This window comes from Pseudophryne corroboree, chromosome 3, assembly GCF_028390025.1.
Source record: "Pseudophryne corroboree isolate aPseCor3 chromosome 3, aPseCor3.hap2, whole genome shotgun sequence".
NCBI lineage: Eukaryota > Metazoa > Chordata > Amphibia > Anura > Myobatrachidae > Pseudophryne > Pseudophryne corroboree.
In genome coordinates this window covers 433,306,383-433,332,391 of record NC_086446.1, presented here as the reverse complement: position 1 = coordinate 433,332,391, position 26,009 = coordinate 433,306,383, and the positions used below count along the sequence as shown (strand labels likewise).

General features: G+C 46.3%; 1 protein-coding gene across 5 annotated transcripts in view; it reads left to right on the top strand.

Moving 5' to 3' along the window:
• Positions 1 to 26,009, top strand: part of PRPSAP1 (phosphoribosyl pyrophosphate synthetase associated protein 1) — a 103,217-nt gene that overhangs the window by 49,073 nt on the left and 28,135 nt on the right. Inside the window, exons 2-11 of one of the 5 annotated variants that reach the window (XM_063960410.1) lie at positions 7,600 to 7,703; positions 7,833 to 7,885; positions 7,970 to 8,036; positions 13,792 to 13,964; positions 14,729 to 14,844; positions 14,962 to 15,017; positions 18,754 to 18,902; positions 19,383 to 19,421; positions 20,251 to 20,321; positions 20,433 to 20,579. In XM_063960410.1, coding sequence (XP_063816480.1) covers positions 7,621 to 7,703; positions 7,833 to 7,885; positions 7,970 to 8,036; positions 13,792 to 13,964; positions 14,729 to 14,844; positions 14,962 to 15,017; positions 18,754 to 18,902; positions 19,383 to 19,421; positions 20,251 to 20,321; positions 20,433 to 20,579 — 954 coding nt within the window. In that variant the 5' untranslated portion in view covers positions 7,600 to 7,620. Of the gene's footprint in view, positions 1 to 7,512; positions 7,704 to 7,832; positions 7,886 to 7,969; positions 8,037 to 13,791; positions 13,965 to 14,728; positions 14,845 to 14,961; positions 15,018 to 18,753; positions 18,903 to 19,382; positions 19,422 to 20,250; positions 20,322 to 20,432; positions 20,580 to 26,009 lie in introns of all 5 variants that reach the window. The other 4 variants (XM_063960405.1, XM_063960408.1, XM_063960406.1 and 1 more) reach the window with 4 other exon arrangements.

Below are 26,009 nucleotides of genomic sequence, written 5' to 3'. Positions count from 1 at the left end.
CTGGTTATGTGTGTTCCAGGCTATATGGTATGATTGGTGTGGGCTGGTATGAATCTTGCCCTTAGATTAACAAAATCCTTTCCTCGTGTTGTCCATCTCCTCTGGGCACAGTTCTCTAACTGAGGTCTGGAGGAGGGGCATAGAGGGAGGAGCCAGTGCACACCATACTAGAAAGTTCTTTTAGGTGCCCATGTCTCCGGCGGAGCCCATCTATACCCCATGGTCCTTACGGAGTCCCCAGCATCCTCTACGGACTAGGAGAAAAAGATTCACCGGTAGGTTTAAAATCTTATTTTTACTACAACCTTGGAGTTCTTCTTTTGAATTTATGTCACAAACTGTTTTATGCTATCCTCCTATTCAGGCAGGCTTGGTTTCTATCTCCTACCACTAGACGTGGTGATACCCCAGTGTTGTCAGATTCCTCTCAGTCAGTTGTATTATGAGAAGAGTATCGCACCTAAGAAAACAGTTGGTGTGTGAACCACAAGCATTCTGCATCATGCATAAGATCAGGACTGTCATCTCCTAAAATACTCTGCTTCTGTGTACATATGAATGAAGTATATATTGTTTTATCACCACCTACTTTAACACAGATGAGCGAGATGATGGATGATATATAAATGATCTAATTAGTCAGATGTGCCCTAAAAAACTTGCCTGTATGTTAATCGGCAGAGAGAGAAGAATTTGCAGAAACTGACAAAAGCTTTGGCTGTTTAGGCAGGGATCCGGACTGAAAGTCGTCGACAGGGTCTTTAAGTCGACATGTTCTAGGTCGACAGGTCAAAAGGTCGACATGAGTTTTTCACAATTTTTTTCTTTTTTTGAACCTTTTCATACTTCACGATCCACGTGGACTACGATTGGAACGGTAATCTGTGCCGAGCGAAGCGGTAGCGAAGGCACCATGCCCGAAGCATGGCGAGCGAAGCGGTGCACTAATTGGGGTTCCCGGTCACTCTATGAAGAAAACGACACCAAAATAACATGAAAAACTCACGTCGACCTTTTGACCTGTCGACCTAAAGATCCTGTTGACCTAGTTACTGTCGACCAATAGTGGTCGACCTAGACATTGTCGACCTAGTTACTGTCGACTTTCAATACCACACCCGTTTAGGCAACATACGCTCTTCTTTATAGAAGCTAAAGGTGACCATGCACACTGCTTAGATAACTGATTGGGCTGTTTTGGCTATTATTGAGATGGGTATGGTCACCTAAAGCTGCTGATCACTGGTGGTAAATGCAGTCAGACAGTAAGTGTAGCTGATTTGCCTACGTTCAGCATCCAAATGCAGTGTTGCTCAGTTAGATCGATGAACATCCAGCTTTTTCATTTGACCATGTTACATGTGTAGCAAAATCTGTTCTTCTAAAGCAAGATCACCACTAAATGAATTACATCAATAGAAACGTGTGCCAATGTATATCCTGTCTGTTTCCAACATGACGCACCTTTAGCTTTGCTCAGTAAGGGCATATAACACATTACAAATCTATATAACCTTTTTTTAGAACAAGTAGAGCTTCGCTGAGATGCTTTGTGTCTGTAGCAAAGCTAAGGGAGTAATCTACTGAGCTTCCTCTCGTGCCAATAACGTGAGATAAGCAGTGTCATCATAGACGACTCATGTTTCAGCTCCATCTCGGCTGAGTTCCAGCAGAGAGATGTCATTTCTTATAGGCAATGCATAGTACGGCTTCTGAGAGAACTCCAGAAAAGCGATTGGTAAAACTAAGATACTTTATTTTCTCTAACGTCCTAGTGGATGCTGGGGACTCCGTAAGGACCATGGGGAATAGACGGGCTCCGCAGGAGACAGGGCACTTTAAGAAAGAAATTGGATACTGGTGTGCTCTGGCTCCTCCCTCTATGTCCCTCCTCCAGACCTCAGTTTGAATCTGTGCCCGGACGAGCTGGGTGCTATTTAGTGAGCTCTCCTGAGCTTGCTAAAAAGAAAGTATTTTGTTAGGTTTTTTTATTTTCAGAGAGATCTGCTGGCAACAGACTCTCTGCTACGTGGGACTGAGGGGAGAGTAGCAGCCCTACTCACTGAAGATAGGTCCTGCTTCTTAGGCTACTGGACACCATTAGCTCCAGAGGGATCGTACACAGGATCGCACCCTTGGTCGTCCGATCCCGGAGCCGCGCCGCCGTCCCCCTCGCAGAGATAGAAGACAGAAGCCGGTGTCAGAAGCAAGAAGACTTCGAAATCGGCGGCAGAAGACTCCAGTCTTCATATGAGGTAGCGCACAGCACTGCAGCTGTGCGCCATTGCTCCCACACTAAACCCACACACTCCGGTCACTGTAGGGTGCAGGGGGAGGCGCCCTGGGCAGCAATTAGAGACCTCTTGGCAAAAGTGGGCATATATACAGTTGGGCACTGTATATATGCATGAGCCCCCGCCATAATTTTACACAGAAACGTGGGACAGAAGCCTGCCGCTGAGGGGGCGGGGCTTCTTCCTCAGCACTCACCAGCGCCATTTTCTCTCCACAGCTCCGCTGAGAGGAAGCTCCCAAGGCTCTCCCCTGCAGAATCACGGTAGAAGAGGGTAAAAAGAGAGGGGGGGCACATAAATTTGGCGCAAAAACAATATATACAGCAGCTACTGGGTTAACACTAAGTTACTGTGTGACTCCTGGGACATATAGCGCTGGGGTGTGTGATGGCATACTCTCTCTCTGTCTCTCCAAAGGGCCTTGTGGGGGAACTGTCTTCAAAAAGAGCTTCCCCTGTGTGTGTGGTGTGTCTGTACACTTGTGTCTGCATGTTTGACGAGGAAGGCTATGTGGAAACAGAGCGGGAGCAAATGAATGTGGGGTCGCCGCCGACTGCGCCGACACCCGTTTGGATGGATATGTGGAAGGTTTTAAATGATAATGTTACTTCCTTGCATAAAAGATTGGATAAAGCTGAAGCCTTGGGACAGCCGGGGTCTCAGCCCATGCCTGATCCTATGTCGCAGAGGCCGTCAGGGTCTCAGAAGCGCCCACTATCCCAAATTGTTGACACATATGTCGACACGGATTCTGACTCCAGTGTCAATGGCGATGATGCAAAGTTACAGCCTAAAATGGCTAAAGCCATCCGTTACATGATTATAGCAATGAAGGATGTGTTGCACATCACAGAGGAAACCCCAGTCCCTGACAAGAGGGTTTATATGTATGGGGAAAAAAGGCAAGAGGTGACCTTTCCCCCGTCACATGAGTTAAATGAGTTATGTGAAAAGGCTTGGGATTCTCCAGATAGAAAACTGCAAATTTCCAAACGGATGCTTATGGCGTATCCTTTCCCGCCAACGGACAGGTTACGCTGGGAATCCTCCCTTAGGGTAGACAAAGCTTTAACACGCTTATCCAAGAGGGTAGCCCTGCCGTCACAGGATACGGCCACCCTAAAAGATGCTGCGGATAGAAAGCAGGAGGGTATCCTGAAGTCCATTTATACACATTCAGGTACCCTACTAAGGCCGGCAATTGCGTCGGCCTGGATGTGTAGTGCTGTAGCAGCATGGACAGATACCTTATCTGAGGAACTTGATACCTTGGACAAGGATACTATAGTACTGACCCTGGGGCATATAAAAGACGCTGTCCTATATATGAGAGATGCCCAAAGAGACATTAGCCTTCTGGGCTCTAGAATAAATGCAATGTTGATTTCTGCCAGAAGGGTCCTGTGGACTCGGCAATGGACAGGCGATGCCGACTCAAAAAGGCACATGGAGGTTTTACCTTACAAGGGTGAGGAATTGTTTGGGGACGGTCTCTCGGACCTGGTCTCCACAGCTACGGCTGGAATGTCAAATTTTTTGCCATATATTCCCTCACAACCTAAGAAAGCACCATATTACCAAATGCAGTCCTTTCGATCACAAAGAGGCAAGAAAGTACGAGGTGCGTCCTTTCTTGCCAGAGGCAGGGGCAGAGGAAAAAAGCTGAATAATACAGCTAGTTCCCAGGAACAGAAGTCCTCCCCGGCCTCCACTAAATCCACCGCATGACGCTGGGGCTCCACAGGCGGAGCTAGGCCCGGTGGGGGCGATTCTCCGAAATTTCAGCCACAAGTGGGTTCACTCCCAGGTGGATCCCTGGGCTATAGAGATTGTGTTTCAGGGATACAAGCTGGAATTCGAAGAGATGCCCCCTCACCGTTACCTCAAATCGGCCCTGCCAGCTTCCCCCTTAGAGAGGGAAATAGTGTTAGCTGCAATTCACAAATTGTATCTTCAGCAGGTGGTGGTAAAGGTTCCCCTCCTTCAACAGGGAAGGGGTTACTATTCGACCATGTTTGTGGTACCGAAACCGGACGGTTCGGTCAGACCCATATTGAATTTAAAATCCCTGAACATATACCTGAAAAGGTTCAAGTTCAAGATGGAATCGCTCAGAGCGGTCATCGCAAGCCTGGAGGAGAGGGATTTTATGGTGTCTCTGGACATAAAGGATGCTTACCTTCATGTCCCCATTTATCCACCTCATCAGGAGTACCTCAGATTTGTGGTACAGCATTGTCTTTACCAATTCCTGACGTTGCCGTTTGGTCTCTCCACGGCACTGAGAATATTTACCAAGATAATGGCGGAAATGATGGTGCTCCTGCGACGGCAAGGAGTCAAAATTATCCCATACTTGGACGATCTCCTCATAAAGGCGAAGTACAGAGAGCAGTTGCTGATCAGCGTGGCACGCTCTCGGAAAGTATTACAACAGCACGGCTGGATTCTGAATATTCCAAAGTCGCAGTTGATTCCTACGACTAGTCTGCCCTTCCTGGGCATGATTCTGGACACAGACCAGAAGAGGGTTTATCTCCCGATGGAGAAGGCTCAGGAGCTCATGACATTGGTCAGAGACCTATTAAAACCAAAACAGGTGTCGGTGCATCACTGCACGCGAGTCCTGGGAAAGATGGTGGCCTCATACGGCAGGTTCCATGCGAGGACCTTTCAGTGGGATCTGTTGGACAAGTGTTCCGGATCACATCTACTGATGCATCGGCTGATTACTCTGTCCCCCAGGGCCAGGGTGTCTCTCCTGTGGTGGCTGCAGAGTGCTCACCTTCTCGAGGGCTGCAGATTCGGCATTCAGGACTGGGTCCTGGTGACCACGGACGCAAGCCTCCGAGGGTGGGGAGCAGTCACACAGGGAAGAAATTTCCAAGGTCTGTGGTCAAGTCAGGAGACTTGTCTTCACATCAACATCCTGGAACTAAGGGCAATGTACAACGCCCTACGACAAGCGGAGACCCTGCTTCACGACCGACCGGTGCTGATTCAGTCAGACAACATCACCGCAGTGGCGATGGCGGAAGCCACCAGAATTCTTCGCTGGGCGGAGAATCACGTAAGCGCACTGTCAGCAGTGTTCATTCCGGGAGTGGACAACTGGGAAGCAGACTTCCTCAGCAGGCACGACCTCCACCCGGGAGAGTGGGGACTTCATCAAGAAGTCTTCACGCAGATTGCAAGTCGGTGGGAACTGCCACAAGTAGACATGATGGCATCCCGCCTCAACAAAAAGCTACAGAGATATTGCGCCAGGTCAAGAGACCCTCAGGCGATAGCTGTAGACGCTCTAGTGACACCGTGGGTGTTCCGGTCGGTCTATGTATTTCCTCCTCTTCCTCTCATACCCAAGGTGCTGAGAATCATAAGAAGAAGAGGATTGAGAACAATACTCATTGTTCCGGATTGGCCAAGAAGGACTTGGTATCAAGAGTTGCAAGAACTGCTCACAGAGGACCCATGGCCTCTGCCTCTAAGACAGGACTTGTTGCAACAGGGGCCCTGTCTGTTCCAAGACTTACCGCGGCTGCGTTTGACGGCATGGCGGTTGAACGCCGGATTCTAGCAGAAAAAGGCATTTCAGATTGAGGTCATTCCTACGCTGATAAAGGCTAGGAAGGACGTGACGGCTAAACATTATCACCGTATATGGCGAAAATATGTTGCTTGGTGTGAGGCCAGGAATGCCCCTACGGAGGAATTCCAGCTGGGCCGTTTCCTTCACTTCCTACAGTCGGGAGTGACTTTGGGCCTAAAATTGGGTTCCATTAAGGTCCAGATTTCGGTCCTATCCATTTTCTTTCAAAAAGAACTGGCTTCTCTTCCTGAAGTCCAGACGTTTGTGAAGGGAGTGCTTCATATTCAGCCCCCTTTTGTGCCTCCAGTGGCACCTTGGGATCTTAACGTGGTGTTGAGTTTCCTGAAGTCACACTGGTTTGAGCCACTTAAAACCGTGGAGTTAAAATTTCTCACGTGGAAGGTGGTCATGCTATTAGCCTTGGCTTCAGCTAGGCGTGTGTCAGAATTAGCGGCTTTGTCACATAAAAGCCCCTATCTGGTTTTCCATATGGACAGGGCGGAATTGCGGACCCGTCCGCAATTTCTGCCAAAAGTGGTGTCATCTTTTCATATGAACCAACCTATCCTGGTGCCTGTGGCTACTCGTGACTTGGAGGATTCCGAGTTACTAGATGTGGTCAGGGCTTTGAAGGTTTATGTAGCCAGAACGGCTAGAGTCGGGAAAACTGAGTCACTGTTTATCCTGTATGCACCCAACAAGCTGGGTGCTCCTGCTTCACAGCAAACTATTGCTCGCTGGATCTGTAACACGATTCAGCAGGCTCATTCTGCGGCTGGATTGCCGCAGCCAAAATCAGTAAAATCCCATTCCACAAGCAAGGTGGGCTCTTCTTGGGCGGCTGCCCGAGGGGTCTCGGCATTACAGCTTTGCCGAGCAGCTACTTGGTCGGGTTCAAACACTTTTGCAAAGTTCTACAAGTTTGATACCCTGGCTGAGGAGGACCTTGTGTTTGCTCATTCGGTGCTGCAGAGTCATCCGCACTCTCCCGCCCGTTTGGGAGCTTTGGTATAATTCCTATGGTCCTTACGGAGTCCCCAGCATCCACTAGGACGTTAGAGAAAATAAGTTTTTACTTACCGGTAAATCTATTTCTCGTAGTCCGTAGTGGATGCTGGGCGCCCGTCCCAAGTGCTGACTTTTTTCTGCAATGCTTGTATATAGTTATTGCTTACATAAGGGTTATGTTATAGTTGTATCAGGGTTGATCTGATGCTCTGTTGTTCATACTGTTAAACTTATCCAGTTATCACAAGTTATACGGTGTGATTGGTGTGGCTGGTATGAGTCTTGCCCTGGATTCCAAAATCCTTTCCTTGTACTGTCAGCTCTTCCAGGCACAGTTTCTCTAACTGAGGTCTGGAGGAGGGATATAGAGGGAGGAGCCAGAGCACACCAGTATCCAATTTCTTTCTTAAAGTGCCCTGTCTCTTGCGGAGCCCGTCTATTCCCCATGGTCCTTACGGAGTCCCCAGCATCCACTACGGACTACGAGAAATAGATTTACCGGTAAGTAAAATCTTATTATTTACCACCCCAAAGGCTTTTCCCCCTTATAGTTGTGTTATCTTTGTTTGGTGTCTTTTGTTTGTGTTTATTTGGGGTGCTATGTTTTTGTTGATCCGGTAGCCGTGTCAGTGTATTTCAGGTGTCATCATGCCAAGACGGATGTTAATACCTCACAAGTCTGTTTTCTCTTACTCCCGGCCCCCAAAGTGGCTGAATGGTCCCAGTACTATGAACTCGGCTGGATGTGGTTACCGGGTGTTTTCTGCTAACTCCAGCGCTACCTGTGTGGAACTGGCCAAGAGGATCACAGAGTACGTGTACAGTACTTGGTGGTAGCTACAAGTTTAATGTAACAAAAATGCTTTCTATATGAGAGAGAGTAGTTGTGTAGGCCAGACCGTCTTCACACGCTAACACTTTATTTTTCTGATCTGTTGTAGGCGGTTGGGGGTAGAACTAGGAAAAGCAGTTGTCTACCAGGAGACCAATGGAGGTGAGATTGGCAAATCCTGCATCCCTGAATCAGTTGCAGTTCTCTTCATTTTCTTCTCGCCTAACTATAACTATGTCTCCACAGAAACCAGAGTGGAAATTAAGGAATCTGTTCGTGGACAGGATATATTTATTATACAGACGATCCCAAGGTAATGGTGCACCAGCAGCTCCGCCACATAGTAGAGATAGGGAAGTGTTTTGTTAATTGCAGGTGAAGATGGCAGTTAAAGTAGGGCAAGTATAATTTTCCATTGTTTAAAAAATGATTCTGGTTAATGGCATTTGTTGTTATTTTCTTTCCTCTGAGTTGATTTTGATCAGTCATCCTTATTTTATCATTGAAACCCTTAACTGCTTGATGCTATTCCAGGAATCTCCATAATTTGTGTTCTAGGAAGAGATACGCTGCACACATAAGAGACTCTGCATAAACCTCATTCCTTTGCCATCCGCAGCTGTCGGTAAATGGAGATTAGAGATTGCATTATTATCTCTAGCCCTGTGCACACTTCATGTTATTCATGCTTGAAGGTCACAGTATTACCGTGACAGGTGTGCAGACCCTCATTCTTTCCATAGCCACAAATTCTTCAGCTATCTCATTTGGTTCTTTGTATCTGAGACATATAGTATCAATAGGATGTAATGAAAAGTGATAGAGCGAACCTATTATCTGTATGCTATTATTTTCTTTGTCGTACATGTTGTAATGCTGTTTTCTCTTACGTCCTAGTGGATACTGGGGTCTTGTACTTCAGTACCACGGGGGTATAGATTGGGTCCACTGGAGCCTGGCACTTTCAAAACTTTTAGTGTATGTGTGTGCTGACTCCTCCCCTCTATGCCCCGCCTACCAGACTAGAAAAATGTTCCCAAGGAACCGGGTGCAATTCTCTGGAGCTCCAGAGATTTCTTCTTTATTGTTATTTTGGTTTATTATAGGCAACCAGACTACCTGCTTCGTGGGACATAGGGGTGGGGGGGGCGAGGCAAGGCAAACCAAACCAACCTCCTGAGGGTTAATGGTTCGTAATCCCAGCTGACAGGACACTAAGCTCCTGAGGCACTGGTCACACATCGTTATTATGTGTGCCAACGCCAGCAGCTAGTCGCCACCCTCTAACAGATGCCGAAGTTACAAGGTGCGGTAAGTGTTACACCGTGGTCCCGGTTAGCGGGTCCCCGGTGCAGTTTTGGCGGCAAGTCATGCGGTAGTCACGGCCCCAGAGCTGCGGTGCCCGCCGCGGACAAACTGGCTCAGGGCTGTTGCCCCGCAGTGCTCACTATCTTAAAGGCTTTGTGTGTACTGTAATAACACATGCTTTACTGTTTTGTGCAAGTGGCCAGTATAATCTGTATTAGGGACCGCACGCCATTGCAAGGGGCTGGGCTTCCTGGGGCTGGACCAGCGGCGGGAAGGTGCCATTTCCTGCTGCTGCGGATCTAAAAGGCTGCATGCACGCTGCTCCTCCGGGACCCACGCTACTGCAGATTGTACACTGGTACCAGGGGGTCATAGACAGGGGGGGAGCACGCCAGCGGTAGCGCTGCTGCACTAGTATCGGGTCATGCACATAATTCAACACATTGTGCTGCTGTGTTCTATGTGCTGGTGTCTGCTCCTCGGTTATTTGTAACCATCTGTGCTGAAGCCTGGATATCACTAAAACCTGCACTGTTGGTGTTCCTTGAGGACCGTGGTTGGGAATGCCTGGTTAAGACTCTGCCCCGGGATGAGGTCATTACTCTGATACAACACACACAGGATGCTGTAAATTTTATGAGTGAGGCTATTAAAGAGCTGTGTAAGATAAATGGCCACACTACTTCTATGGCTCTTTCGGCGCGCAGAGCTCTGTGGTTACGTCAGTGGTCGGCTGACGCTGATTCCAAAAAGGGTTTAGAAAATCTTACCCTTTACAGGTGATGCCTTGTTTGGAAATGAATTAAATAAATGGAACTCCCAAGCAACGGCGGGTAAGTCTACCTATCTGCCGTCGGCTGCGCCACCTGCTAGACGTTCTTACACCGGACCCTCCTTGCAGTCCTTTCGTGTGGCAAGGTTCAGAGGCCAAGGGGGCTCCACCACTTTCAGAGGATCTTGTGGTAATTCCCGTAAACCTGCACCTGCTGTCTACCTGGACCAGACCACTGCATCCCTTGCCGCTAAGCCTTCTGCGTGACTGTTGGCCCCAGCGGCAAGGCGACTTACAGGTAGGTGCTCGCTTTCAACACTTCGCCCACGCGTGGGCCGAGTCTTGCCGGAATCCTTGGGTGAGGGACCTCATTTCCCAAGGATACCGGCTGGAATTTCAAGCACTCCCAGCTTTACCCGCAACAAAAATTATCTTGCAAGACGCTATTCAAAAACTTTTGCAGACAGGGGTGGTGGTTCCTGTATCTCCTCCGTTATGTAACAGGGGTTTTTACTCCAGTCTTTTTGTCGTTCCAAAACCAGACTGTTCGGTGCGCCCCATCTTGAACCTGAAGTCACTAAACCCGTATCTGCGGGTGTTCAAATTCAAAATGGAATCTCTGCGGGCGGTGGGGTCCTCTCTGAAGGAGGTGGAGTTCCTGGTGTCTCTGGATGTCAAGACCGCTTACCTACACATTACAATGTGGCCTCCTCATCAGGCTTACCTCAGGTTTGCCATATTGGATGACCATTTCCAGTTTCAGGCCTTACCCTTTGGATTATCCACAGATCCGAGGGTCTTCACCAAGGTCATGGCGGAGATGATGCTGCAACTGCGCATGATGGGAGTCAACATAGTCACCTACTTGGATGATCTCTTTATAAAGGCTGTGTCAAGGGAGCGTCTGACAACTCGCCTACTTACCGGATCATGAGTGGATCCTAAACTTTGAGAAATCTCACCTGGAACTGACCCAGCGTCTTCAGTTCCTGGGAATGCAACGCAAGGGCCATCTCCGCCATAGTCATTCCAGGAGTGGACAACTGGGAAGCGGACTTCCTCCATCTGGGGGAATGGGGCCTACACCCCCAGGTATTTCAATAGTTAATTCACCAGTGGGGCTGTCCGCAGATAGATCTGATGGCTTCTCATCTCAACAAGAAGCTATGCCGTTACTGTTCCAAAACAAGGGATCCGCATGCTGTAGCAGTGGACGCGCTGTCGACACCGTGGATGTACCAGTTTGTGTACCTGTTCCCTCCTCTGCCGCTGATCCCAAGGGTGCTAAAAAGGCTGAGAGAAAGCGTTCAGGCAATTCTAATTGCCCGGATTGGCCTCCACAGGCGTAGTACTCGGACCTCCTATCCATGTCTCTGGAGGATCCCTGCCGCTCCAAACCGATGATCTTCAGCAAGGCCCGTTCGTCTACCCAGACTTACAGCAGCTACGTTTGACGGCTTGGAAGTTGAGAGGGAGATTCTGGCAAGAAAGGGTCTTCCCTCCCGGGTTATTTCCACCATGGTCCAGACCAGGAAGATGGCAACGTCAAAACATTATCATCGTATCTGGAAAAGGTTTCCTAGTGTGAAAGAAGAAAGGTTTCTCACGTGGAATTTAGAATTGGTCATTTTCTACTTTTCCTGCAAGCGGGAGTGGATATGGGCGTACATTTAGGCCCCACCAAAGTCCAGATTTCGGCGCTGTCTATTTTCTTCCAAAATAAACTTGTCATGTTGCCAGAAGTAGAGTTTCCTAAAGGGAATTCTTCATATGCAGCCGCCCTTCGTACCTCCCAAGGCTGTGGTTCTGTCTTTTCTTCAATCGGACTGGTTTGAACCCTTTCATAGGGTGGAGTTTAAATTTCTTACCTGGAAGACGGTGATGTTATTAGCATTGGCGTCTGCCAGATGTGTCTCTGAATTAGAGGCCTTATTCTGTAAGAGCCCTTCTTTGATTTTTCATGAAGACAGGGCGGAACTGAGGACCTGTCCTCAATTTTTGCCTAAAGTGGTGTCAGCTTTTCATGTCAATCAACCTATTGTGGTTCCAGTGTTGTCTGACGCTTCCGTTGGCCCTGTGACCATGGATGTGTTCAGGGCTCTAAAGATTTATCAGTGATAGAGTCGGTGATTTTGATCTGCGCTTATAGGTATAGAGGCAGCCTGTATGGTACAAAGGGCCTTCACCAAGATCCCAATATAGGACAATAGATACAAGAAAGTGACCACACCTGGCGCCACCATACACCAACAACAAATGAAATAACTTACTTAAATATCAACCAATTGGAATTGATAGCCTCTTTTATAGTGGGAGTTATTAGTGGAGTACAAAAATCCACCCTTCTCAGAGAGGTAACAAATCTGTAGGACTAAAAATAAAAAAAAACATAGTGCAACCAGTTTTTTAAGGTGAAGTGAAGAAGATATTTTTATTGGTTCAACTCACATAAATATGAGTCAGTCAAGCATATCATCCACCATATGACGTGGATCCTCAATCCCCGCAGATGTCCTGATAGGCTGGGGACTCAGAGGGAGAAAAATATAGTGCAATACTGCTTCACCATACAAATCGGTTTATTCTGACAAAAACACACTTACATTAAACAAAGATTAAAAGCATATCACCCAAATGGGATACTGGAACACCACTTCACAAACAGAGCCAGCTGCGTTTGGTCACCTGTGCGGGATCCAGATGGTTAGAGCCTTCACCTTAAAAAACTGGTTGCACTATGTTTTTTTTTAATTTTTAGTCCTACAGATTTGTTACCTCTCTGAGAAGGGTGGATTTTTGTACTCCACTAATAACTCCCACTATAAAAGAGGCTATCAATTCCAATTGGTTGATATTTAAGTAAGTTATTTCATTTGTTGTTGGTGTATGGTGGCGCCAGGTGTGGTCACTTTCTTGTCTCTAAAGATTTATGTCAAAAGGACGGGCCGTCATCGGAAATCTGACTCGCTGTTTGTCCTTTGTGATGCCTCCAAAATTGGTCGGCCTGCTTCTAAGCAGTCTATTGCTCGTTGGCTCAAGTTCACCATTCAACAGGCCTATACTTCGGCGGCTCTGCCCTTGCCGACATCTATTCCGGCCCACTCAACGAGGTCGGTGGGGTCCGATATCTCGGCCCTACACTTGTGCCGTGCTGCAACTTGGTGTGGTTCGAACACGTTTGTTAATTTTATAGGTTCGATACCTTGGCTAAGGATGACCTTCAGTTTGGTCAGGCGGTTTTGCAGGGTCTCGGCACTCTCCCACCCGTTTGGGAGCTTTGGGACTTCCCCCATGCTACTAAAGTACAAGACGCCAGTATCCACTAGGACAGTAATGGCTAACCTTGACACTCCAGCTGTTGTTGAACTACACATCCCAGCATGCCCTGCATCAGTTTTAGCACCAAAACTGTTGCAAGGCATGCTGGGATGTGTAGTTCAACAACAGCTGGAGTGTCAAGGTAAGCCATCACTGCACTAGGAAGTAAGAGAAAATAGGAGTTTAATACCTACTGGTAATTCCTTTTCTCCTAGTCCATAGTGGATTATGGTCACCCGCCTCACTGCTTCGTTCCTGCTTACCTGTGTAAGTATTTGGTTGGACAGACGTTGTGGTCCAATTATGTTGTTGGAATAGCTGTGCTAACCGGGTTGGCTTGGTGTTGCTATCCTCTGTTCCATTGGCGCCCTCCTTTCATTATGGTTGCGTGTTGACTTGTTGCCTCACTGCTGTTGTATTGTTCTTCTCTCGTGTTATGTCTGTCTCCTCGGGCACAGTTTTCCTAGACTGAGTCTGGTAGGAGAGGCATAGAGGGGAGGAGCCAGCACACACATACACACACTTAAAGTTTTTAAAGTGCCAGGCTCCAGTGATCCAGATCTATACCCCGTGGTACTAAAGTACAAGACCCCAGTATCCACTATGGACTAGGAGAAAAGGAATTACCGGTAGGTATTAAATTCCTATTTTTGTGTTTCTGACCTCGCAGGGACGTAAACACAGCAGTTATGGAGCTATTGATCATGACCTATGCCCTAAAGACATCCTGTGCCAAGAACATCATTGGGGTCATTCCATATTTCCCTTACAGCAAACAAAGCAAAATGCGCAAGAGAGGGTCTATTGTATGCAAACTACTGGCGTCCATGCTGTCCAATGCTGGTAGGAAACCGTGGTGTGTTAAATATATTGTAGGCAAGATCAGCAATCATTCTCTTTGCCAGATTCAAATGTCCCCACCCCCTCCCTCCCGCGATTGCGCTCACCGGCAGCTATTATAATGTTGTTGCCAACGGGCGCGACAAGTTAATTTTAGCTTGCTACCTTCAGTCTAGCAAGCTGAAAAGCGCGTATAGAGACCCGTTTGGGCGCCCAACCGGGTCTTTTTATGCTCTCGCCCATTACTTTAGTCCAGTTTAGGTGCTTTGCGCGCCTAAACCTGAGTGTAAATGGCCTGCGATTAGCTCAATAACTGGGGGCATTTGAATATCTCCTCTTGATCTCCCGTCACTTAAGACGGGAGATCAGAGTTGCTAAAACATTTGAATTCCTGCCTCTGTGTCTATAAAGGTTTATCCAAACATTTATTTTTATTGATGATTTAGATCAGATGGAGGATTTAAGATGAGTTTATTAGAAATAGGTTCTATTGAAAGTCAAGCTTACCTTATATTTTTTTAATGTAATTTAACAACTTCTTTACAGCCCTCCTAGTTGATTAAATTCTGCAACGTAACTGTGTGTTGTCCGCCATGGTAACTGCGCTTCTTTCTTTCATGGCATCTGCGCTGCTTTTTTATTAAATAAACTGTCACCAGCTGCCCGAATACCCATCAGTGCGATTGGGTGACGGTATGTGTGTGCAGCATCTGACTGTACTTCAGCTACATAACTTATTCTATCTATCCCTCCATTTCACCTTTTAGGACTCACGCACATCATCACAATGGATCTACATCAAAAAGAAATCCAGGGCTTCTTTAATTTTCCTGTGGACAATCTCCGAGCATCCCCATTTCTGCTACAGTATATACAAGAGGAGGTGAGCAGTACCTCACATCCAGATTAATCACGTGTTTAATAGATACATGTTCCTACTGGAATTGAGAGAAATGTCAATGATCTGGTGCCCTGCTTACCGTGTACCTCTCCTTTTCAGATACAAGATTACAGAAACGCAGTGATTGTTGCAAAGTCTCCTGATGCCGCAAAGAGGTAATGAACATACAGTAGAAAATTTTTTTTATGTTGTTTTTGGAATTTGGAGGTAAACATTTTTGTGGGGGGTAGTTTCTCTGAGAAGGGGGTCTTCAATGGTATCCGTTCACATGGTCGACCATGTTATGGTCGACAGTCATTAGGTCGACCACTATTGGTCGACATTGACATGGTCAACATGGACACATGAAAAAGGTCGACACATAAAAAGGTCGACATGCTTTTTTTTCTTCTCCTTTTTTGTCCTTTTGGGGAACTTTTCCATACTTTACGATCCACGTGGACTACGATTGGAACGGTAATCTGTGCCGAGCGAAGCGGTAGCGGAGTGAAGGCACCATGCCCGAAGCATGGCGAGCGAAGCGAGCCATTCGAGGGGACGCGGTGCGCTAATTGGTGTTCCCTGTCACTTTACGCAAAAAACGACACCAAAAAAAGTTAATCTCATGTCGACCTTTTCATGTGTCGACCATTTTCATGTGTCGACCATGTCAATGTTGCCCAATAGTGGTCGACCTAATGACTGTCGACCATAACATGATCGACCATTCATACCGGAACCGTCTTCAACATGGTTAGGGTCTGTGAGGTGTATAGGGCCCATGTCGCCCTCGCACCATAGATGCATTCTTTGGGGTGCATGAGGAATATGGTATTACCTCCTACTAAAAGTTGACCACATAGTAGGAACATGTTTGCTGCATAGTCTCATATAAAATGTGCTTCCTGGAAAAGAAGCACTGATCTCAAGGTACTGTAACTCCAGAAATTATGCCATGTTTTGTAAATTCACACTGTGCATGCCCAGAACAGTTCGGAAACACTTACATACCCGTGTAGATATGTGTGATCTTGATATGTCTGCCTGGCCGTGGATAGGCATAACTGTGGATTTGTAACTCACTCCAATCCCTGAAAATATCGTGTTGTACATATACAGACTGATCGAAACTTGCTCATATAAGTCTTATTAGGTACAGGTGCAAATAACATGATGGTAGTCACTGGCACCAAGGAACTTCTTTGATTGGCTGTTTGCAAATGCCCTGCTGATCTTATTGGTGATTTCATTGTCTCTTGGGGATGTTATGCTTTTAGGAGCGGGGTGGGGGGGGTTTGTTTCTGCTATATTTGAGTTTTATATTTAGTTCAGCTAATGCCAAATAGCAAATGCTTTTGTTGAAAATAAAATTAATGACTTGCAATATAGTCACTAGTTTCTGGGGTGTCTCTGCTACTGTTGCCAACATGAATGTATGCCAAGCTGTACATGTACAGTGCATCCGGAAAGTATTCACAGCACTTCACTTTTTCCTCATTTTATGTTACAGCCTTTATTTTTCCCCTCAAAATTTTACACACTATACCCCATAATAACAACGTGAAAAACGTTTTATTTTAGATTTTTGCAAATTTATTAAAAATAAAAACCTAAGAAATCACATGTACATAAGTATTCACAGCCTTTGCTCAGAATTTTGTTGATGCACCTTTGGCAGCAATTACAGGCATATGATGCCGCAAGCTTGGCACACTTATCTTTGGCCAGTTTCACCTATTCCTCTTTGCAGCACCTCTCAACAAGCTCCATCAGGTTGGATGGGAAGTGTCTGTGCACAGCCATTTTCAGATCTCTCCAGAGATGTTCAATCGGATTCAAGTCTGGGCTCTGGCTGGGCCACTCAAGGACATTCACAGAGTTGTCCTGAAGCCATTCCTTTGATATCTTGGCTGTGTGCTTAGGGTCGTTATCCTGCTGAAAGATGAACAGTTGCCCCAGTTTGAGGTCAAGAGCGCTCTGGAGCATGTTTTCATTCAGGATGTCTCTGTACATTGCTGCATTCATCTTTTCATCTTTCCCTCTATCCTAACTAGTGTCCCAGTTCCTGCCGCTGAAAAACATCCCCACAGCATGATACTGCCACCACCATGCTTCACTGTAAGGATGGTATTGGCCTGGTGATGAGTGGTGCCTGGTTTCCTCCAAACATGACGCCTGGCATTCACGCCAACAAGTTCAATCTTTGTATCATCAGACCAGATAATTTTGTTTCTCACGGTCTGGGAGTCCTTCAGGTGCATTTTGGCAAACTCCAGGCGGGCTGCAATGTGCTTTTTACTAAGGAGTGGCTTCCGTCTGCCCACTTTACCATACAGGCTTGATTGGTGGATTGCTCTAGAGATGGTTGTCCTTCTGGAACAGTCTCCTCTTCACAGAGGAATGCTGTATCTCTGACCGAGTGACCATCGAGTTCTTGGTCACCTCTCTGACTAGGGCACTTCTCCTCCCGATTGCTCAGTTTAGATGGCTGGCCAGCTCTAGGAAGAGTCCTGGTGGTTCTGAACTTCTTCCATTTATGGATGATGGAGGCCACTGTGCTCATTGGGACCTTCAAAGCAGCAGAAATTTTTCTGTACCCTTCCCCAGATTTGTTCCTCGAGACAATCCTGTCTCGGAGGTCTACAGACAATTCCTTTGACTTCATGCTTGGTTTGTGCTCAGACATGCACTGTCAAATGTGGGACCTTATATAGAAAGGTGTGTGCCGTTTCCAAATCATGTCCAGTCAACTGAATTTACCACAGGTAGACTCCAATTAAGCTGTAGGAACATCTCAAGGATGATCAGTGGAAACAGGATGCAACTGAGCTCAATTTTGTGAATACTTGTGTACATGTGATTTCTTATTTTATTTTTTTAATAATTAGCAAAAATCTCCACAAAAACTTTTTTCACATTGTCATTATGGGGTATTGTGTGTAGAATTTTGAGGGAAAAAATTAATTTATTCCATTTTGCAGTGAGGCTGTAACACAGGCATTCCCAACCGCGGTCCTCAAGGCACACCAACAGTGCAGGTTTTAGTGATATCTAAGCTTCAGCACAGATGGTTAAATCAAAATAACTGAGGTACTACTTAAGTCACCTGTGTTCAAGCCTGGATATCACTAAAACCAGGACTGTTAGTGTGCCTTGAGGACCGAGGTTGGGAAACACTGCTGTAACATAACAAAATGTTGAAAAAGAGAAGCGCTCTGAATACTTTCCGGATGCACTGTAGACTGAAGCAAGCTATTTCTGTGTTTTGGTTTTTTTCTGAGTAAGTTACATCCATGTGATGAAAAAGGGCCGGATTCAATTATCTGCAGTAATTTACCATAGGGGGAAAAGGGTGGTAGCGTCAGGCTTTTTACAGCCCCTTCTCACATGGGAAAATACCTGCTAATGTGCTTTAACCCATAGAATCCTGTATAAGTATCTGCATTTGTGGCACCCGCACTAAGGGTACTTAATGCAGATTTCTGTTCGAGCCTCCCTCAGGCTCGAATAGAAATCCACATTAAGTGGTCGCGAGCTCTAATTGAATAGCCCCAGCAGATCAGTTAGGCCGCAGTAATTAATTGCTAATTGAATCCAGCCCATAAACTGCATCAGCCCCAACATTTCTAGAATTTATCACAGGATGATCCCAAAATGGTATAAAAAGCTAAGATGGCATGTAACCTTAGACCTCCATATTGGCTTGTTTCTATCATTTCAAATTGGCTACTGCAAGGAAATCTAGTTGGCAAGATATTACTTGGCAGATTGTAAATTGTTTTCCAGAACATCACTGTCATCACGAACACAACGACATACCTGCTGATACTGACAGTAATGTACAACTAACCAAGATGCAGCTCTGACCAGTTCTGCTTCACTTAACCTCTTTCCATGTTTTGGCTACTAAAGGGCACAGTCCTATGCTGAGCGATTGCGCCTGGGACTTGCTGTGATCCATGGAGAACCACAGTGTTCAGAGCACGATATGGCCGATGGTCGTCACTCCCCTCCTCCCAGTATACAGAACACTACAATCCACACAGGGCTGGGAATTCCCTGTAAGTCCTGATTCTCTTTATCAGTTGTGGTGTAATTGTATCTGCTTAGTTTTGCATTGCAGATAAAACTAAATTTCTTGTACTAGTAATTCTTGGATACTTATTACTATAGCTATGCAAGTAGATAGAGATAAACTACTGTGAAGCAGAAAGGAGAGTAAAGGCCTGGGAAAGTATTGTATAAATGTGGTAGAGAATTAGGAATAAACAGCAAGAATGTATTAGTGAGAATGGAAATTATTAGAGCAATATCTTTTGATGTAATGGAGCCAGTTTATAGAGTGTAGACTCATTTGTGAAGGGTTGTTTTCATAGACTATTATAAAGCATCTGTACCATACATCCAAGCAGTAGTCCTGTTATGAATTGTAGACTTTTTAATGGCTAGGTTAACCTTGAATAAGCCATTAGAAGCAGAAGGGATAACGTGTGTCTCTATGGTGTCTATTGCTTACGCGCTTCCTGTGATTTTGATATTAGGCAAACGACAGCCCCTGTATCCAGGCATTGAACTGCCAAGTATGGAAAATGATGTGCTCTTTGCTGTGTGTGCATATGGGGTGTCTGCTAGGAGTGCACTGTCTCTTGCTGTGCTGCATTAAATGCTGCGTGCTCTAACCTACCTCACACACTAATACATAGACCGTTCATCTGTCAGACACTGAGCTGCAAAAGGCCATTAGCGTCTCAAGTCCATGCTGGCCTGTCCAAAGATGATTATGGTTGAATGTTTGCTATTTTTGTGTTTAACATTACATGCTCCTCGTTCCCTGCAGGGAGAATGCCCTACCTTTTCTTAGTTATCTGTGCTTAAGCATTCAGGCACTGGGTTATATACTTTTTAAACGTAATATGACTAAAATACAAGTCTCTCACGAACAACTAATGTAACCAGAAGAGTGCTTGTCAATATTTTAGCCATTTGATGGCACTGTTGTATTACTAATATGGGAAACACTATTACAGTTCTTGGAAACACTAAGAAATTAAGGTTACAATATCGTGTGTACCTGATTTATCATTTATAGGAAGGATATTTTTTATTTCTCTACTTTTATGTTAGGATCTAAATAGAAATCTTTGTTCCATGCAGAAAACAGCAGGATCATATTTGGTGTTGATTTCTGCAGTTCTGTCCATATTTTGTCACACAAATCATCTTCCTTATTGAGAACATTGGGCTTCCTGCCCTCTATCCAGCATGCTTGAATGGAAGTTAGCATATTTTTTGGACTGACATAGGCAGCACCACATTGTGGTTTACTTGTTTTGACTGGGTGTGTTTTGCTTGCGCAATGCCTCAAACAATTACAATTTTAACAGTTTCCCTCCCTGTCTCCAACTCAAGTGATGATGGCCAAGGAAAAGCCACCCATCAGCGTGGTAGGAGATGTGGGGGGACGGATTGCTATCATAGTGGTAAGAACTATTTATGATCTCTTTGCTACCACTTGCTACATGACACCTAGGTATGATGAAACTTTACCTGAATATACCGGTTACCCTGTTTTCTTGTTTGTGTAAAATCAGGATGACATCATTGATGAGGTTGAGAGCTTTGTGGCAGCAGCAGAGATTCTTAAGGAGCGAGGAGCTTACAAGATCTTTGTCATGGCAACACATGGTATTCTGTCTGCAGATGCCCCTAACCTCATAGCAGACTCTTCAATTGATGAGGTCAGTTTCCGGTTATCTCTTGACACGTTATTATTATCCTTTATTTATATCGCGCCACAAGGGATCTGCAGTGCCCGTTAAGAATACATAAATGAAAAATCAAACTGGTCAATAGTGACTTACAGTTAAAGACAATATAGGACAAGTATAGGGTAAATAACACTGACATAAGTATCAGAGTATATTGGTGGGAGGGGGCCTGGACTACACACCCTAGCTTCTTATAATGGGATGTGCTACTTTGCTGGGACTTAGTACTACAATGTAGGAACAAGAGCGCAGTTGCACCATACACCATTAAATTATAACAACCCTAATATCCAAGGTTCCTGGCATATATTGGCCAATATATGAGCCTGCCCACCTACTTCGCGTGACCTCATCGGACAGGTCCCTAACAACATTATAGGAGCACCCCCAAACCATCCCAGCCATACCACCACAGGGCATCACACAGATAAGGGATAGAAGTGAGAAATCAGTGTTGGGCAAATGAAAGAGGCTGCTGTGTGTTAGAAGGAGGACAGCAGTAAGGTGTCAGTGTTAGAAAGTGAGGTTAGCTGATAAATGCTACATAATTAAAAACAAACACAGGGTGATATAAGTGTTAAAAATAAATGTAAGATGGTGATGCCCCAAAGTGGCTGAGCCAGAGCAATCCATGGAGCCCCACGCCCCAAACGTTCTTCCCAAACTGACTTTTTATATAATTGAAAGGATATTACCTATAGCTTTTGTGCACTCAGCATGTGCTAGTTCCCTATTTAAAACCTGAGAGGCAGTGGGTGGGGTGCTAATCCAGAATGAAGGCGTCGCCAAGCCCTCAGGTATGTCTACACACACATTATATAGCATATATTGGTGGGAGGGGTCCTAGACTGAACACCCTAGTGTCTTATAATGGGATGTGCTATGTTGCTTGGAATTAGTACTACAATATAGGAACAAGAGCGCAGGTACACCATTACATTTAATTTTAATGTTGTATGGTGCACCTGCACTATTGTTCCTACACATAAATATCAGAGTGGCAGAAAACCGTGGTATTAGGTACTGTCGAGGATGGTTTAAGTAAGAGAAGGATAAGCACATGAAGGTTGAGGGCCCTGCTCGTGAGAGCTTACATTCTATGAAGTCTACTTATGTTTTCTCTGACGTCCTAGTGGATGCTGGGGACTCCGAAAGGACCAGTTAGATTTTTGTGCCCGAACGAGAAGGGTGCATACTAAGGGGCTCTCCTGAGCTGCTTAGAGTAAAAGTTTAAAGTAGGTTTTTTATTTTCAGTGAGACCTGCTGGCAACAGGCTCACTGCACCGAGGGACTAAGGGGAGAAGAAGCGAACTCACCTGCGTGCAGAGTGGATTGGGCTTCTTAGGCTACTGGACATTAGCTCCAGAGGGACGATCACAGGCCCAGCCATGGATGGGTCCCAGAGCCGCGCCGCCTGCCCCCTTACAGAGCCAGAAGACTGAAGAGGTCCGGAAAATCGGCGGCAGAAGACGTCCTGTCTTCAATAAGGTAGCGCACAGCACCGCAGCTGTGCGCCATTGCTCTCAGCACACTTCACACTCCGGTCACTGAGGGTGCAGGGCGCTGGGGGGGGGGGCGCCCTGAGACGCAATAAAAACACCTTATTTGGCAAAAAATACATCACATATAGCTCCTGGGCTATATGGATGCATTTAACCCCTGCCAATTTTTCCTTAAAAAAGCGGGAGAAAGGCTCCGCCCCCTTCTCGGCGGCCTATCTCCTCAGCACACTGGCGCCATTTTTTCCTCACAGCTCCGTTGGAGGAAGGCTCCCTGACTCTCCCCTGCAGTCCTGCACTACAGAAACACGGTAAAACAAGAGAGGGGGGGCACTAATTTGGCAGATAAATATATACAGCAGCTATATCAGGGAAAAACACTTATATAAGGTTATCCCTATATATATATATAGCGCTCTGGTGTGTGCTGGCAAACTCTCCCTCTGTCTCCCCAAAGGGCTAGTGGGGTCCTGTCCTCTATCAGAGCATTCCCTGTGTGTGTGTGTGTGTGTGCTGTGTGTCGGTACGTTGTGTCGACATGTATGAGGAGGAAAATGGTGTGGAGGCGGAGCAATTGCCTGTCGGAAAAAAGATAAAAAATTCCTGCGCACTAGAAAGGGTATATGAAACACTTTTTTTAGAGTGTTGGCAATCTCGAAGAATGGTGATTAAAAAACTAAGGAGGTGAATTGATTTCCTTGTCCACAGGAAATATTCACATAAAAATTATTTTTATATATATATACCCCTTGTGTCACTGTCCTCACAAAGGGATATATACCATACGTCTCGTTTCTTGCGATAAAACAATGAAACAATGGGAAAAAGTCTCGTGATTTAAAAATAAAATCAAATATACTCAAAGTCTAAGACAAAAGTCTGTTGTTCATCTGGTATCCTCCTTGTTGTAGCAAGTCGTTCCCACCTTATGTGACTCCTTATCTGGCTCCTCAATTCAGGTGCATGAAAAACAGATAAAAAGGAATCATGGTGCAGACTTCTATTCAAATTTATTTAAAGACACAATTTTTTACAGTTTAAAAATGCGTACCAGAAAAGACCTTCCAGGAAGGCACAATAAAAAGCAAGTAAGGGTATTTTTTGAGCTCCCCCTTATAGAGCTGTACCTTCACCGGGTCTTAGGTAGCAGGAGCAATTGCCTGTGTTAGTGATGTCACCCCCTAGGGAGTCGACACCTGACTGGATGGTCTTATGGAAAGAATTACGTGATAGTGTCAGCACTTTACAAAAGACTGTTGACGACATGAGACAGCCGGCAAATCAGTTAATACCTGTACAGGCGTCTCAAACACCGTCAGGGGCTCTAAAGCGCCCGTTACCTCAGGTGGTCGACACAGACACGGACACTGACTCCAGTGTCGACGGTGAGGAAACAAACGTATTTTCCAGTAGGGCCACACGTTACATGATCAGGGCAATGAAGGAGGTTTTGAACATTTCTGATACTACAAGTACCACAAAAAAGGGTATTATGTGGGGTGTGAAAAAACTACCCGTAGTTTTTCCTGAATCAGATGAATTAAATGAGGTGTGTGATGAAGCGTGGGTTTCCCCCGATAAAAAACTGCTAATTTCTAAAAAATTATTGGCATTATACCCTTTCCCGCCAGAGGTTAGGGCGCGTTGGGAAACACCCCCTAGGGTAGATAAGGCGCTCACACGCTTATCAAAACAAGTGGCGTTACCGTCTCCTGATACGGCCGCCCTCAAGGAACCAGCTGATAGGAAGCTGGAAAATATCCTAAAAAGTATATACACACATACTGGTATTATACTGCGACCAGCAATCGCCTCAGCCTGGATGTGCAGTGCTGGGGTGGCTTGGTCGGATTCCCTGACTGAAAATATTGATACCCTGGACAGGGACAATATATTATTGACTATAGAGCATTTAAAGGATGCATTTCTATATATGCGAGATGCACAGAGGGATATTTGCACTCTGGCATCAAGAGTAAGTGCGATGTCCATTTCTGCCAGAAGAGAGTTATGGACGCGACAGTGGTCAGGTGATGCGGATTCCAAACGGCATATGGAAGTATTGCCGTATAAAGGGGAGGAGTTATTTGGGGTCGGTCTATCGGACCTGGTGGCCACGGCAACGGCTGGGAAATCCACCTTTTTACCCCAGGTCACCTCTCAGCAGAAAAAGATACTGTCTTTTCAGGCTCAGTCCTTTCGTCCCCATAAGTGCAAGCGGGCAAAAGGCCACTCATATCTGCCCCGGGGCAGAGGAAGGGGAAAAAGACTGCAGCAGACAGCCTCTTCCCACGAACAGAAGCCCTCCCCCGCTTCTGCCAAGTCCTCAGCATGACGCTGGGGCCTTACAAGCGGACTCAGGCACGGTAGGGGCCCGTCTCAAGAATTTCAGCGCGCAGTGGGCTCACTCGCAAGTGGACCCCTGGATCCTGCAGGTAGTATCTCAGGGGTACAAATTGGAATTCGAGACGTCTCCCCCTCGCCGGTTCCTGAAGTCTGCTTTACCAACGTCTCCCCCCGACAGGGAGGCGGTATTGGAAGCCATTCACAAGCTGTATTCCCAGCAGGTGATAATCAAGGTACCCCTCCTACAACAGGGAAAGGGGTATTATTCCACGCTGTTTGTGGTACCGAAGCCGGACGGCTCGGTGAGACCTATTTTAAATCTGAAATCCTTGAACACTTACATAAAAAGGTTCAAGTTCAAGATGGAGTCACTCAGAGCAGTGATAGCGAACCTGGAAGAAGGGGACTATATGGTGTCTCTGGACATCAAGGATGCTTACCTTCATGTCCCAATTTGCCCTTCTCACCAAGGGTACCTCAGGTTTGTGGTACAGAACTGTCACTATCAGTTTCAGACGCTGCCGTTTGGATTGTCCACGGCACCCCGGGTCTTTACCAAGGTAATGGCCGAAATGATGATTCTTCTTCGAAGAAAAGGCGTCTTAATTATCCCTTACTTGGACGATCTCCTGATAAGGGCAAGGTCCAGAGAACAGTTAGAGGTCGGAGTAGCACTATCTCAAGTAGTACTACGACAGCACGGATGGATTCTAAATATTCCAAAATCGCAGCTGATTCCGACGACACGTCTGCTGTTCCTAGGGATGATTCTGGACACAGTACAGAAAAAGGTGTTTCTCCCGGAGGAGAAAGCCAGGGAGTTATCCGACCTAGTCAGGAACCTCCTAAGACCAGGCCAAGTGTCAGTGCATCAATGCACAAGGGTCCTGGGAAAGATGGTGGCTTCTTACGAAGCGATTCCATTCGGCAGATTCCACGCAAGAACTTTTCAGTGGGATCTGCTGGACAAATGGTCCGGATCGCATCTTCAAATGCATCAGCGGATAACCCTGTCTCCACGGACAAGGGTGTCTCTCCTGTGGTGGTTACAGAGTGCTCATCTCCTAGAGGGCCGCAGATTCGGCATTCAGGATTGGGTCCTGGTGACCACGGATGCCAGCCTGAGAGGCTGGGGAGCAGTCACACAGAGAAGAAATTTCCAGGGCTTGTGGTCAAGCATGGAAACGTCACTTCACATAAATATCCTGGAACTAAGGGCCATTTACAATGCCCTAAGTCAGGCAAGGCCTCTGCTTCAGGGTCAGCCGGTGTTGATCCAGTCGGACAACATCACGGCAGTCGCCCACGTAAACAGACAGGGCGGCACAAGAAGCAGGAGGGCAATGACGGCAGTTGCAAGGATTCTTCGCTGGGCGGAAAATCATGTGATAGCACTGTCAGCAGTGTTCATTCCGGGAGTGGACAACTGGGAAGCAGACTTCCTCAGCAGACACGATCTCCACCCGGGGGAGTGGGGACTTCACCCAGAAGTCTTCCACATGATTGTGAACCGTTGGGAAAAACCAAAGGTGGACATGATGGCGTCCCGCCTCAA